Here is a 16724-nt window from a genome sequence, read left to right as displayed (position 1 = left end):
TCTGAGAATAATTCTGGTGGGAACAAAAAATCAAGGAACACATCTGAAACCACGCGGAACCTATCTAAAGGCACTGGAGATCGTCAACGAATGAAAAATAAGAAAGGGACAAGATGTGAAGAGCTGCAGGGAGATCCCCAGAGCGGAGTAACCGTCAGGACCCCGTGTCTCGGAGGGGACAGACGACCTGCTATGATGCCATCCATCTGCTCCAGCGCCGCCGCCAACATGTCACTTGCGTCACTCATCATTTTCTTGGGCGTCAAGGGCAAATTCCACCCGAGATCTGAAAAAGAGAATGGTGGTGTCATTACATCCTTTAAATGATGCAGGCTGCCTAGTGGGTTTGCTAATGCAACTTCAAATTATAACTCTTTTTAGCACTGAAACTCGGAGTGAGAATTTTGTAGGCAGTGGAGCTGAATTAAGGGAGTCATTTACTAAGCTGCAGCAGATCCACTGAGCAGGTAGCCGGCATCACGTGCTGTACCTGTATGAGTTAATCAAAGCACACGCAGCTACTGCTCTCCCGGGTGTTTAAAATCCAGGAAAATGTTTTCCACGCTATACTTTAAAAAAAAAATAGAGAGACAGACAGACAGACAGATCTCCCAACAGCTGGTTCACTCCCCAAATGCCAGCAACAGGGGACTGGGCCAGGACTAAATTTAGCACCTGGGAACTCTATGCTGGTCTCCCACATGGGCGGCAGGGACCCAAGTACTTCAGTCACCACTGCTGCCTCCCAGGGGCTGCATGAGCAGGAAGCTGGGGTCAGGAGCAGGCGTGGGAACAGGTCCCAGGCATTTGGGTGAGGGACTCGTGGAGCTCGGGGACTCTGCATGGCCTGCAGACGGCCCTGAGCAGTGCTGGGGGGACAACACCTCCTTTTCTCTGCACCTGCTCCACTCAGTCTCTAATCTTAATTTTGCTTTTCCCCACTCTCTACATGAAGATTTAGTTCAATATCACACACAGTCTGGACTGGTTTCAGGACCACTCCCGCGGATAGCAAAATCTACAGATGCTCACTCACTCCCTTCCATAAAATGGCAGAGTATTTGCACATAACCCATCAAGTTCTCTTACCTACTGTAAGTCATCTCTAGGGGCCTGGCGCTGTGGTACAGCGGGCTAAGCCTCCACCTGTGCTTTCAGCATCCCATATGGGATTCAGGCTGCTCCTCTTCTGATCCAGCTCTCTGCTAATGGCCTAAGAAAGCAGTGGAAGATGGTCCAAGTGCTTGGGCCAATGCACCCACGTGGGAGACCCAGAAGAAGCTCCTGGCTTCAGATCAGCCCAGCAGATAGAAGACCTTTTTCTGTGTCTCTCCCTCTGTCTAACTCTGCTTCTCAAATGAACAAATAAAATCTTTGAAAAAATCATCTCTAGATTACTATGAAACCTAACTCCAAGTGCATGCTCTGTAAGCAACTGTTAGTGGCGACACCATCTCAGAGCACCAGTTCAAGTCTGGGCTGCTCCATTCCTGATCCAGATTCTTGATAATGTACCTGGGAAGGCAGCAGAAGACAGCCCAGGTGCTTGGGCCTCTGCCACCCCTGGGAGCGCGACCCGGATGGAGTTACAGGCTCCTGGCTTCTGCCTGGCCCAGTCCTGGCTGTCAATGTGGGCATTTGGGAAGTGAACCAGCAGACTGAATCTCCCTCCCTCCCTGTCACTCTGTCTTTCAAATGAATGAATGAACCTATGGGAAACAAGGACTAGAAAAAGTCTACATATGTTCAGCACAGACACAGCTCTTTTTCCTAATGCTTTTTGTTCAGGGGTTGGTTTGGTTTGCAGATACAAAGGGGTTGACACACAACCCCAAACCCCCACTCCCACACCCCCACACTCTCACCTCCTGGTATTCTACACTGTAATAACAGCATCATGTACTGAACTATCAGGAAGTGATCGCTATAGATTTACATAAATTACCCATGATCCTTCATCACAATACCACCTCCATAAAATGGAGCCAACTCAATTCATTTCATAAATAAGGACCGAAGCACGGCAAGTCAATCCAGCAATGACCAGTGTTTAACCCAGGTCTACCCAACTTCTACTCTAAGAGTGAATTTCTGTCTACCTGGTCCTTTCGCAAGGGAAGCTTTCTGTTGAAACTGTCTCACAATCTACTTATGGTTTGACCTGCTATAAATATACTGAAATTGTGCTTGCAAAAAATTTGATCATTCACAGGACAAAGTCAAGATGATGGGACTTTTCAACATCAATCAATCCACGCATTCCAGGCATGAGGCTAAGTCTCCACGCAGCCTCCCGACAGGCCCGAGTGAGGCAGTTACTACTCGTTAGACTGTGCGACAGAGCAGACACCTGGGAAGTGGAGGGCAGCTGCCCGGCAGAAACCTTTGTTCTCTGTTTCCAAGCAGCCAGAGCTCACTCCTCCACTTTATTGTCACAAATACATTTATAGCTCTGGTATCAGCTTCTTGGATCAGTTCTCCACTGCACACCCATTCTAATAAAATACCATAGACACTGCTGTGAAATGCTACTTTTTCTTTAAATGACAGCTTATAGGAAGAGCAAGCACGTAGCTAATGTGCGAAACATTTCAAAAATAAGTCTATCCTTGGATTTGACAGTTTTGCCTAAAGACTTCTTAGGACTTTATTCACTTCAGAAGGTGCAACATGTCACCACCACTTCACGTGGAAATTCTACCACACAGAAATACTCAAGCCAACACTGTCACCCCAAAACCAAGCTGTCACCAGCTGAGTCAGGAACCTCACTCACACCTCAGTGCACACTCAGAGAGGCGGGGCACTGACGTCACCACCGCACTTCAGGTTGGAAAAGTCAAAACGTCAAAGCTGAGAGCACAAAGGAGTAAGCAGGAAGTGTGCAGGCCCCAAATTTATATAATTCAGTGGCCTGCGTTCTCTCTCATTTCCAAAGTAGTGTTCACAGAGGGGTCTTCAAAAATTTATGCAAAAAGGCGTATTACAAAAAATTACAGATTTTAAAATTTTCTGTGCACAAATTTACCTTTTAATCTGACTTTCCAAGACCTCTCTGAAATCCTCTCATACACATTCACACACAAGTAGACATAAAACAGAGACAGCGGCCACGCTCAGCCGTAACACGGGACTACCAACACAACACAGTGATTCCCACACACGATCGGCTGCTCACTGACTCAGAGAAAGAAATGGGTGTCCCTGTTAGCAGCTGTATTTTGTGTAGAACATGCACGTTTGTTAAGTGTGACAGGTGTCATTTCCTTCTTTGGGGTACTTTCAACAAGGCGTTCAAGGGCTGTGACATGGAGGCCTGAGACGGTTGATATCATGCTCGTTCCAGTGGTACAGAATCCATTTAAAAAAAAAAACAAAACAAACAAACAGTGGTACTGGGGAGGGAGGCACCTGTGGCCCGGCAGGTTAAGCCACGGCTTAGGATGCCCACATCCCATACTGGAGCGCCTGTTTGACTCTTGGCTACTCTGCTTCTGATCCAGCTTCCCACTAACGGGCATTCTAGAAAACAGCAGATGAAGGTCCAAGTATTTGGGCCCCTGCTGCCCACCTGGGAGGCCCAGATGGAGTCCCAGGCTCCTGGTTTCAGCCTGGCCCAGCCATGGCTGTTACAGAGGTTTGGAGAGTGAACCAGTGGATGGAAGATCTCACTGTGTCTCTCCCTCTCTCTCCCTCTAACTCTGCCTTTCAAATAAATATTTTAAAAAAATGTTTTCAGTTTATTTGAGACAATCCTTTGTTTGCTATAATAACAATAGGACAATGTTAAATTTCTGTAAAAGTTTGTAGGTACATTCTCCCAATCTCTGTATTTATCCTGTGGAGGCCTACATGTAATAGTAAAGGGAAGACAGTGAAAACTAAGTAGGAATTGTACACATGACAGGCAAAGGTGGTGAGTGCTAAGGGTGAAGATGGAGGATGACAAAGGGCACAGCTCAGAGGTGCTCCAAAATTAAACGGCTGGTCAGGAGTCAAAGGGCTCTCTAATGATTTACATCTGGGTGGTCTAGGGCAGTGGTATGACAGGTGTAGAGGTGTAGAAGTCCCACAAATCCAGAAAACAACAAGAGCGATGAGGACATGAACACACACTTAACAGAAAAGCAAGTACTTTCAACCAATGAAAATGAGGGCATCTCAAATATTTTGTGCAATTAAAAAATTTTGTGCGATTAAAAGATAAATTTTGGTACAAAAAGTTTTGAAATCCATGTATAACTTTTTCATAACACATAGTTTCCATAAACTTTTGAAGATCCTTTGTATCTATGGTTTCAGAATTTTGTAGGATTGTAAAAAGAGACTAAAGCAATATATGTATTATATATGTAATGTAGGAGTATATACTTATTTGGTTTATATATTAATTATGTATCTAAACTTTTACTTATCTTTATTCATTTTGTTTGAGAGAGAAAGAAAGATCATCCCCATCTGGTAGTTCACTCCCCAGACACCTGCAAACACCTAGGGTGGGCTGGGCTGCGGCTGGGCTGGGGCTGGGAGCCAGGAACTCATTCCATGTCACCTCCGTGGGTGGCAGGAGCCCAACCACCTACACCATCATCACTGCCTCACCGATCCGCACTGACAGGAAGCTGGAATCGGAAGCAGAGCCAAGCCTTGAACCCAGGAACTCCACTACAGGCTGCAGCAGTCCCAACTAGTGACTTTCACAACTAGACAAACGTCGCCCCCACTGTAAATACATATTGACTACTTACACTCGTGTATTTTCTGGAAATACAAACAGCTTCAATATAACTATACAAGAAGAAAAAAAGGGCATAACCACGACCAAGTCTTTCATTTAGGTGATAGACTCAGAAACGCTTCGTGTTCCATTACTAAAAATAACAAAACAAGATGTTCAGCACTAGTAACAGTAGACCAGATTCTACTGGAAACTGTCGTGCAAACGGTGATACAAAATGCTGAATAAAATATAAAAGCATTTTTTTGAAGAACACTAGAGGGCAACTAAAACCAGGAGGAAACCATTGGGAAATCAACTGTTGAGAAAAGGGGGCCACGGTGGGTAAGACTGATAGCTATACAGCTTGCACTGGCGGGCTCCCCAAATCCTTGTGATGCAGAGTACAAAGTCTCTAAGTCACTAAACTGTGCTCTTACTAAGGACTAAAAGAAGTAAAATTCTTACATTATACACAAAGATATTTAAAACCAACTCAGGGTAGACTGTGATAAGAATATATACTGTAATCCACTAAAACTATAAAGATACGCAAATAGCCAGCTGAGCCGAAATGCAATACTGACAACATCTTCAATTTTATTAATCCATAGGAAGGCAGTAATAGTGGAACAGTGGATGACAGGAGAAAGAAAAGTCAAATGCCCAGATTTCAGGCTTAAGCAGAATGATATAAAAGCTACATTAAATATAAACAGAACAAATACAAATAAGAGTCAGGAAACACCAAACTCATAAAAGAAGCAAACAAGCAAAAACACCCAGATATGCTGCTAACATGGTTATACTTTAAAGACACATAAAAGGATGAAAAGTGAGATCCCACACACAGTAAGCACAGGAAAAAGAAGGCAGTTATAATAATACAAGAAAAACAACTTCAAGTCGAGAAGCACTACTAGGAAGAAAGAGGAACGCTTTATAATGAAAAGACTTCATTCATCAGGAAGCCATAACAAACAAAAAATGTCTTTGCAATGAATAAGACAGCTTCAAAATACACAGAGCAAAAACTGACAGGAGTAAGAGGTAATGAGACAAATTTGGTCCGCTTATGTTTAATGTAATTGTTGATATGGTTAGATTTCAGTCTATTATCCTGCCATTTTTTCTGTTTGTCCCCGCTACCATTTCTTCCTCCTCTTTAACCTTCTCTTGGATTGGTAGACAGGTAAGGAAAAAAGCAATAATACAGAAGATTCCAGTAATACTATCAACCATCTCAACATAATCCAGTTTACAGAACAAAACACCCAAATGCAAAATATTCATTGTTTTCTTTTTTTTTTTTAAACAAGCAATATTATTTTCAAGTCCACATGTTATACTCACCAGGGTAAGCCACATGTGTAAAGCCGCAAAACAAGTATCAATAAACTTTAAATGGATTTTTACACTTGATCTTAGCCAAAAGGCCAAGAAGTAAATAGTAAAAACTACAATCGGAAGTGGTTCTTAGAGAATTTCCATATTTATTAAAGTTCTGCCTTGCCCATGCTTTGAGCTATTTTAGAGGCAGCCTAACTTAGACAGCATCTGTGCTGATAAAGCTGTTAATTTTCAGGGTGTGGTCGAAGGATTTTTAAAAATGGAAAGGCTAACTATAAGGCCTAAGGAAACTCAGGCTGTAGGTTTTCTGATATTCAAAAACATTTCCAAGAGAAAGATTTCCTGGGCTTTCTCATATAGAGCAAATTGTGATCCATGAAACCTACAATGGTTCCAATAATCACCGGATGACGAAGTGGTAGCCTGTGATAATTATTTTATTTTAAAAATATTTATTGTTTATTTGAAAGGCAGAGAGAGAGAGAGAGAGAGAGAGATCTTGCACCTGCTGGTTCACTCCCCAAACGTCACAATGGCTGAGGCAGTCAGAAGCCAGGAGCTCTGTCCTGGCCTCCCACATGGGTGATCGATGACATGGAAGCCAGCCTCTCTCCTTTGGTGTGATAGCTGTTATCCTTCCCAAAACCGTTTCCTTCAGTGAGTCATTCAAACAAGTGCACGCACCTTAGAAATAAACAGAATCTGGAAACAAATCTGCTACCTTGTCAGAGTTACTGAAGCCTGAGGTTTTAATTTTCTAAATGGGTTTGGCCACTCCAAATACTGCAGTACAGTCAGCAGTTTCCTGGCCAAGCTAAGAATGAAAACAAGGGGAGCTGGGTCTTCTAAGCCCTTCGTTTTGGATCTCAGGTGCACAGTAACAGGATTATTCATTATCCCTGAGTCAGGGCATACTGTCGTTACAGGTCTCTGCAAAGCCTACTTACCACCCTCCACTTATTTAGTCCTCTTATAAAGATGGTTTCATTTCTAATTCCTAGCAATCATCTTTATTCCTAACTTTTAAAATCTGAGGTTGAATTTACATACAGGATACTTTAAGGTATTTTATGAACAATAGAACTAAAAGACAAAGCGTCAAAAAAATTTTGAGACTGTATATGCAAAGACTCTTCAAAAATTCTTGGAAGTGCACATTATGGAAAACCTATGCATGGATCTCAAACTTCTGTCCAACAAAATAAAGATCTTTTCATTCCACTTTCCATTAATTTTCTGAAGGACTCACCTACAGTGAAATGCACACACCTTAAATGTACAGTCTGCATTTTTTGTTTTTAGAGTAGAAAAGGTTTATTTGAGAAGGGATTCTAAGAAGGACCGACAGAGAATGCAGGAAACAAAACAAAGATGGAAATTCACAGATGGTGCTGTGCGCATCCCATATCCAAGTTCCAGTTCAAGTTCAGCCGCACCAGTTCAAGTCCCGGCTGCAACACTTCCAATCCAACTCCTGCTAATGTGCCTGGGAAAGCAGCTGAGGATGGCCCATGTCCTTGGTGTCCTGCACCCATTTGGGAGACCCGGAAGAAGCTCCTGGCTCTTGGCTTGTTGTGGTCTTCATGGGGAGGGAATCAGAGGATGGAAGACTTCTCTGTCTCTGTGTAACTCTGACTTTCAAAATAAATAAATAAATCTTTTTTTTTTTTATTTACAGCCAGACTGAATTTATTCAGACAAAATAAATTCGCAGAGGTGGGTGACCAACTGCCCATGTGCACACTGATGGAACATGTGGCAGAAGGCCTAAATAAATCTTTATAAACTAAATAAATCAACCTCTGAAAGTCTTACCAAAGCAATTACTTGGGGTCAAGATTCCTAAACGATGGTTAAGGACTAAAAAGAAAAAAAAAGGTTCAACAGTGGTACACGTTGATACACAGAGGTACTCCAAAAATTTCACAGAGAAAGGAAAAGAGAAATTAAGTTTATTTTATTTTGGTACAAAAAAATTTTGACATCCATGCTTTTGCCTAATACGTATTTACCAGGAATTCTGGAAGCCTTATCCTATGCATGGATCTCCAACTTTAGGCACCCAAATAAACTCACCTTTTAATGGCATTTTCCGCACACGTTTGAAGCACCCCTGTACTTCATACTTGGTCAGGACCTAGTTAGAGCAGATCTGAACGAAGGAAAGTATTATGGAAAGTTCCAGCAATGGGTGTGGTGGCAAAGGCCTGGCAGAAAACCACCACGTTCTGCAGGGTTGCTGACGAACAGAGAGGTTTTAGGTCAGGCAAGCTGCCCGGTCCTTCCGTGAAGAGAAGGGCTCCAGGGAAAAGAGCAAGTAGGTGTGAAAGTGAACTTCCAACTTCTTGCCCAAGGCAGAATCAACTCTCTGAGGCTAAGATTCCTTAAGGACAAAACCCCCTAGAGGGTGGGAGAAAGCTGGGCTGGAGGGCTGCCCCGGGGGCCATGTGGGCGTCATGTAAACAGGACCCCTTGTTCACATGTCTCACCAGGTTAAGGATTTACACAGATTTTTCCAACATAAGGGCCAACACAACCTTAGGCCAGATGAACTGCCCTGAGGATGGACAGCCGGGATAGGAGAACAACAGGGACAGGCAGCCACTGGGGGCCACTAGCTCAGAGGTTCGGCAGCAGCAGCAGCTGCATCACCAGGAGCTAGTTAGAGATGCAAACCCTTGGACTCTACCCCACCCCTACAATAACTCCAGGGGCAGGGCCAGCGAGCTGTGCTTTTCCAAGTCCTCCAGGGATTAGGACAGGCACTCCACCACTGTGCTAACCTAACTCAAGCTAAGTTTCTGAAAACTCACCACTGATTTGAGAGACGACAGGGACTCGCAGACACAAGTTGCTCCAGCCAGTACTTCATTCCCCAGAAAGGCCCACAACGGCTGTGGCTGGGCACCCAGTCACCCACGTGGGTGGCAGAGATTCAACTACTTGAGCCGTTTCACCTGCTGTCTCTCAGGACCTGCTTTACCAGGAAAGCTGGAACTAGGAGCCAGAGCCAAGAATGGGAGCCACGCACTGTGATATGGGACGCAAGCATCCCAAATGACAACTTAATCACTAGCCCAAACACCCACTTCCACGCTACACAAAGAATTTTTGAATCTCAGGCATGGTTTTTTCCTAATACGGATTTTCTCCTGAATGTTTTGAAGACTTCTCAGATGTATTATTTCAAAAAATATTTTTGCGAGGCCAGTCCTGTAGCAGCAACCTGCAGTGCCAGCATCCCAGGTGGGTGCCAGTTCAAGTACCGGCTGCTCCACTTCTGATCCAGCTCCCTGCTAAAGAGCCTGGGAAAGCAGTAGAAGACATCCCAAGTGCTTGGGCCCCTGCACCCACATGGGAGATCTGGAAGAAGCTCCAGGCTCCTGGCTCCTGCTTTGGCTTGTCCCAGCTGTGTCTGCTGAGGCCATTTGGGGGTGAACCGGCAGGCGGAAGATTTCTCTGTCCACCCCCCCCCCCGCCCCGTAACTCTTTCAAATAAATAAATAAATAAATCTTAAAGAAAATATTTTGCACCAGCACCAAAATAAATTTATCTTTTAGTTTCATTTTGCATCGACTTCTTGGCACAGCAGCTATGAAAGGGCAGCCTTCCCTCCTGGCCCAGATGGGGTGGGAACTGGCTTCCAAGGCAAACAGAGGCAGAATTCCTCCCCCCACGCCTCTGCTTCTTACTTCTGATCCAAAAACAACAGTTCGGAAGAAGCAATTCAGACTTTGACTTGAGAAATCTGCCCCTTTGAAACTCAGCCACTAAGTGCCCAGGTCAGCAGCATCGTGGCGGGGCTCACGTCCACTCTCCTCCTATGCTGGCTCTCTGCGCTGCATGTGTCACTGTCTGTTTTCTCTTCCCCACTCCATTTCTCCTCCTACTGCTCTCATGCCCCTAGAAAATTTAGCATCTCTTGAAAAGAGCAAAATCCTAAGAAGTGGAGATTGGGGACAGTGGAAGCATTAAACAGAAACCATGGGAGGAACTGGAGGTGGTTTTTAATGCTATCATCTAACTATATTTTTTTAATTGGTCAAACTGTGAGACTGAGGACATAATTGGAAATGTGAGCACTGGCTGTGGATGTGACATTAAGGAATTATTTTAATGTTTAAAGATTTATTTATTTACACATGTATTTGAGGGGGGAGAGAGAGTAAGCTCCCCTCTCTATCTGTTCACTACCCAAATGACCACAATGGCTGGGACCAGAGATAGGAGGGCGATCCAGGTCTCCAGTGCAGGTGGCGGGAACCCAGTTTCTTGAACCATCCTTACTGCTGCCCAGCGTGCCCACTGGTGGGAAGCTGAAATGAGGAACAAGAGCCTTGAAATGGAAACCAGGTAGTCAGATAGAGGATGCAGACAACTTAGCCACCAAACACCTGCTCCAGGACTACTATGAAGTTACTGATGAGGCTACATAGTTATCTTTTTGACTCCTTATCCTTTAGAGATGGGTAGCTAAGTATTCATGGATGAAACGATAGGACATCGGAATTTACTTTAAAATCAAGCAGAAGGGAACAAATGTAAAAATGCAGATAAAAAGATGAGCCATTAGCTGATACTTGTTGAAAATGGATGAGAAGCACCTGGGGGTACATTATACTGCTCCATCTTCATTTTTTCCTTTTTTTTTTAATGTTTTCCATAATAAAATATTTAAGTTTTGTCATCCATATTTCTAAACTATAGAATTCTGAAATACCCTCTAACTTGGGTATCCTGTCTCAAATATTTGATTTTTCTATTGTAACATCAAGCACACTAAGGGAGCACTAAATATTGACCAACCAAATGATACACTTGCTGTTTTAACCTAATCAGCCACACCAACACAAACACGCACATGGGCGCCGCACCCTCAGAACGGGGAACAGCCTGTCTCAGACAAGCATGAAATCCATACTAATGACAGCAGCTTAGCAAGAGTTACTTCTCTGCTTCCCCAGACGAAGAGCCACAAACCAGGAAAGGAACAAGCGTGTAGGGATTCACGGAAATGAGGCAGCAGCGGGAAACAGAGCAAGAAAAAGAAAAGGAGCCCCAGCGGCGTCTGCTACTGATTTAGGAACGAAGAGCTTCAGGCTGCTGATCCCACGAGCCAGGCTCCTTGCTCACTCCCTGGACAAAAGCACACTGCAGTTCCCGAAAACCTGGTGTGTACTAATGTCAAGTGGATTTCACTCCCTTGGGATCAGTCAAGAGAACGCCCCATTTTTCCTCATCCACTCTCAGCAGCTACTATTATGACACGTGGGAAAGTTACAACTTTGCCCAAGGCCACTCAAGACGTGGGAGTTGGGGCCCGTCTCAGGACCCAGCAGGCTGGGCTGCCGCCTGCGATATCATCATCCTATATACGTGCTGGTTTGAGTCCTGGCTGCACCACTTCCAATCCAGCACCCTGCTAATGTCCCCGGAAAGCAGTACAAGATGGCCCACGTACTTGGATTCCTGCCACCCACATGGGAGATCCGAATGGAGTTCTAGGCTCCTAGCCCAGTCCTGGACATGGTGGCCGTTTAGGGAGTGAATCAATAGATGGAAGAATTCATTCTCTCCCTCTCTCTCTCCGCCTTCCAAATAAATAAAATAAAATAAAATAAATTTTTTTTGAATTTTTAAAGTGAGAGTTGGCCCAAGACTCACTCAGTATGTATTTATCCAACAGCAAGTACACTTCGACTGGGATCACCAACCTTGATCTTTCACATAAATTTCTAACCCAGATTGTAAACCACATAGAAGACACCTGTGGCCGGCTCCAGTTAGCATGCTACCTGACCCACCCTTCTCTGTACAGGCCTGCTCTCCTTCCTCCGTACTGCCTCGGGTCCTGCAGCTGCACCTGCCCTGCTTGGACAGCCCTCCTCTCTCCCAGCCCAGGCATCCTGTCCTCCCAGACCTTGCTGCCTCCACCACAGCCCTCACTTCACAGAGCTTATGCCCTTGACTGAGCTGTGAGTGCCCTGCAAATAGTACATTTCTGTCTCTGCATTGCACTACCTAGTAGGGCAACCAAATGTCTGTGGCACGGTGAAATTTCCCAGTGGACACACACACACACTGATGTCATGGCTTCTGCAGCTCCTTTAGTCCCTCTTTGAGCTAATATTGCCACCTCCCACCTAGCTATAAGACAGAAACTGACCTCCTGACCTTGAATTTTTAAGAAAACTTTGGACCATTGTTTTCAGTCTTGCTCCCTGCAAGCTTTATAAGATTTATTTATTTATTTATGAAATTGAAAGAGAACAGTGATATGGGGAGAGACACAGAGAGAGGTATTTTCCATCCTCTGGTTCACTCCCCAAATGGCTGCAACAGGAGCCTAGAAGTCTATCCCAGTTTCCCATGTGGGCAGCAGGAGCCCAAGCACTTGTGCCATCTTCCACTGCTTTCCCAGGCACATTAGCAGGGAGCTGGATCAGAAGCAGGACAGCAGGGGCTCAGACGTGGGATGCTGGCATCGCAAGCCATGGCTTTAACACACTGCACCACACCAGCTTCAGGTCCAGAATCTTACAAAGGGGAATTTCATGCACTAGAAGATACAGGTGAGCCAAACTTATTGTGCTGCTGGACAATGGTATCTGTCATGTGGTGACCAGGATTCTTGGAGCAATAGATTAATGTTGGAGACTTGATCTCAATTAAGGTGTTGGAAAGTAGGGCCTTGGGAAAGCAACTGGGAGGACTCTCTGTCTCTGAAATAGATATTCTCAAAAGTATATTGACTGAGGGCCTACCACCACCATATGCTGGCAACTCAATTTTATTTTTTCATTAATTTTTACAGAGACTCAATTCACGATGGAGAAGAAAGAACTAAGGGGCAAAAGCCAGGCCTTCCCCAGAGATGACAGGGACGGCAGTGCGGCGGAAGACACTCTGGACAGGTGTCTTGGGAGCAGGTGCGTACATTACTGTGGGTGGGAACTGCAGCCACGGATCCCAGCAGCAGAGAAGGGACGACCCAGGGGGTCAGGAAACCCCACCAACTGAGGAGTGAGGGTCAGGTCTGCTCCTTTCCCACACATTACCAAACGATGGAAGTAATCCAACAGCCCCCATGATCATGCCACTGTGCTCAACTAAGAGGTGACACAAAGTCCATTTCTAGATGTGTAAGACAAGTGTCAGTTCCAATCTCACATGTCAACTACATAACACGTCCAGTGACAACACATCCCAGCAGCAAAAGGAGTGTAATTCTGACCCACTTTAACTAGACCAATAAAACCTACATGTTTTGTGTTAAAATCTCCTATCTGTCATTCATACCTGGGCGAAAGCTCTCTGTATTAAAAAGAAAACCTGGAGGCAACTTCCCAGCACACCCCATTGATCGGGAAGAGCGACAGCAACCATGGGCAAAGGGGACAGTTCCGTGGGGACTAAGTCTAAAAATCACTGTGAAAACTAAACTGCCTGTTTCCACTGGTGTCCATCTCAGTCGGCGCTGGCTATGCTCCTGGCAGCCTCGCCAGTGGAACGTCCATGCTTCCTGTTCTTTCCTAGCTTGCCTAGACTTACTTGTCCTGATGTGCTTCTGGCTACTGCAGGAAAAACAATGAACACCAGAGCTGGGAAATAATGCTGCTGGAAGTGCAAGACACCTTCACCTAGCTGTTCACCATGAAAACAGGAAACATCACGGGGAAGTGCTGTGCAGTCCGTGGGCACGGACCCCCGGAATCATGGGAACAGCGTGCTTCTGGTCACTCATATTTTCCTACAGGTGAATGGAGCACGTGGCCACCAGCGGGGCATGGGCTGCAGGAAGGGGGGATGACAGAGAAAGAAAGCCAAGAGCTACTCCCCACCAGGGCCGGCAAACCTCAGCCTCTCGGCCAAACCTGGCCCCCACCTGTTTTCGTGAAATTTCACGGCAATGGGAGTGGGACTCTCACTGTGAGAGCAGAGCTGGGCGGCTGTCACCCACAAGGCTGGACACGTTTACCAACTGGCTCCAAGCGGAGCAGTTTTCCAGCCTTGCCCTAACTGGCCGGTGCCTGCACCGTTATTCACAGAAGAACTATTATGTACCAAGTCCTATTCCAAGAGATGAGGATGTAGCAGAAAAGAAGAGAGAAAATACAAGTAAACGAGGAAAAGAAAAAATAATTCAAGGTCTTCCTCTGATGAGACATACATTCTAATGGCAAAAGACTATTCTGAAATGCACACGATGGTTAAGACCCTGGTTAAGACAGTCGCGTCCCATGCTGGAGGATCTTGAGTTCAAGTCCCGGCTCTGCTTCCAATTCTCGCTTCCTGCTCATGAGCACCCTGGGAGGCAGCAGGTGATGGCTCAAGCACTTGGATCCCTCCCACCCACGTGGACTGAATTCCCAACCACTAGCTTCAGCCTGGCCAGCCCGGCTGTTGCAAGCATTTGAAGAGTAAACAAGCAGGTGGGAGAGTACTCTCGCTCTCTCACTAAAAAAAATTATTTCCACTAATTAATGCTATACTTAAATGCATATGGTAAATGTTTTATATATATATTACTACATATAGCAAGTGAATATAAAATATATATTATAGGACAGGTGTTTGCTCTAGTGGACAAGTGGTTAAGATTTCTACATCTCACTTCAGAGTGCATGGGCTTGACGCTCGGCTGTGGCTCCGGCTAATGCAGACCCTGGGACACAGCGCTGATGGTTCATGAAACTGGGCTCCTGCCATGTGGGAGATCCAGATGGAGTGCCCAGCTCCTGACTTGGGCCCCAGCTGGGGCGTCACTGCAGGCATTCAGGCACTGAACCAAGCAAATGAAAGGGCTTTCTCTGCTCTTCGAATAAATAATTAATTTTTTACACAGTTCATGGGAAAACAAAATTTTAAAAATGCATTGCTTCTGGGCCTTTTGGCTAAGATCAAGTGTAAAAATGCATGTCTATACATTTATATCTAACAGTTAACAAATGATATGTGTTAAGTTATAATCCGCAGAGAGAACAAAGTACAGACCTGAATTGCTGGCTCCAAACCCGAGCCTGCTGAGTACTTTTTGCAACCCAAAAAGAAGGGGGCAGGAGGAGCTGTGAAGGCAGCATCCAGGCGGACTGCACCCGGCTGTTCTTTGCACTGAAGCCTGATGGAACACATGGATCTTACATGTGGCACCCATGTGCTCTGACTGAGTCCCCCAGGTAAAGCCACAACCACCCATGCAGGGGCTCCCCCGGCTCTCGCCTACCCCTGTTACCAGGTACCATGTGGAACCACTGGTTATCCCACAAGATGCCCCATTTGCCCAGGAAACAGTGTCTCTGGCCCATCTGCCAGGTGGGCTCACTTACACGGGACCAAGGAATAGTCTCTCTAACAGGATGGAACCTCCTAAACACTCCAGCCCCACTCTTCATACTGCCAAGTGCCTGGCTTTTCACAGCGATCTCTAAAGGTTTATTTATTTATTTATTTATTTTTAATTTATTTCTTTGAGAGGTAGAGTTTCAGAGAGAGGGAGTGACAGAGAGAGAGGTCTTCCATCTGCTGGTTCACTCTCCAAATGGCCACAACAGCTGGAGCTGGACCAATTCGAAGCCAGAAGCCAAGAGCTTCTTCTGGGTCCCCTACATGGGTGCAGGGGCCCGAGCACGTGGGGCATCCTCCAATGCTTTTCCTAGGCCATAGCAGGGAATGGGATCGGAAGTGGAGAAGCCTGAACTCGAACCAGCATCCATATGGGTTGCCGGCACTACAGGCAGAGGTTTAGCCTACTACGCCACAGTGCCGGCCCCAGATCTCGAAAGGTTTGACTGCTTATGCCCCTCAACACCCAGTTCTCCGTCAGTCACCACCAAGCACACGGTGCAGCTCTGCACAGGACAGTACATTAACAGATCTGCGGGCTCTTTCCTCTCATGGATCATCAACTGAGATTTTGTTCTCATTTCAATAAAAGTTCTGGTAAACCACAGCTTTCAGAAGGATGGGGGCTGGGGAGGCAGAGAAGGAAAGCAGAAGCTAGTTTTTGTGCTGACTTCTTAGCAGGACTCTGAAAGCTTGCTTTATCACAGCTCTATGCTGTGACTTGGGCAGGGTTACCAGAAGCACACTGTCCTACATCTGGTTGAAGGAGCCCTCGAAACTGACACGGGTCAATTCCCACATTTACTCGTGCACAGCCGATCCATACACTCACTCACACCCACACCTTAGATTCAAAGGCTACTCTTCATTTACCTCCCACATACCAGAAAGCCACACAGCAACAAGGCCCATCTTCCGTTTCTACACTTCCTTCTCCACGCTCTCCATCCCCTGGGCCTGGTCAGGGCAGCGCACCTACCAGAGGCACACCTTTTCCCTGGCCAAGTGCACCATCTGTCTTACTCTGAAACAGCAACCCCAAACTTGAGTTCATTTGAAGGGACCAAGCCTACACTCTACTTAACGTGGTATTCGCTTGAGCCTAAAAAGAAGGCTGGGGATTAATACACCCCGTGTTTCCATCTCTGTGCAGCCACCCAGACGGAATGTCTCGGATTCATCTTCATCTCAAGGAAGCTTCCGTCCCTGCCTTCGGGTGGACAGTCACAGTGCTAAGAATGTACTTTTCCCCATGAGCCTCCTGGCTGGGTCTTGCCTTCACCGTACCAAGCACGGACAGAGAGAGCTGGGCTG

At 45.8% G+C, this 16724-nt stretch overlaps 1 protein-coding gene across 5 annotated transcripts in view; it reads right to left on the bottom strand.

Annotated features, from left to right (window-relative positions):
• The window catches only part of PPFIBP1 (PPFIA binding protein 1), a 176265-nt gene that overhangs the window by 54486 nt on the left and 105055 nt on the right, over positions 1-16724 (bottom strand). For all 5 annotated transcript variants that reach the window (XM_008259470.4, XM_051850901.2, XM_008259471.4 and 2 more), the window contains one exon: positions 188-286. In XM_008259470.4, the coding sequence (XP_008257692.1) occupies positions 188-251 (64 nt within the window). In that variant the 5' untranslated portion in view covers positions 252-286. The remainder of the gene's footprint in view (positions 1-187; positions 287-16724) is intronic.

This window comes from Oryctolagus cuniculus, chromosome 9 (genome assembly GCF_964237555.1).
Source record: "Oryctolagus cuniculus chromosome 9, mOryCun1.1, whole genome shotgun sequence".
In the NCBI taxonomy this organism is placed as follows: domain Eukaryota; kingdom Metazoa; phylum Chordata; class Mammalia; order Lagomorpha; family Leporidae; genus Oryctolagus; species Oryctolagus cuniculus.
The sequence above is the reverse complement of the archived record's forward strand: the minus strand, read 5'-3'. Positions and strand labels throughout refer to the sequence as shown.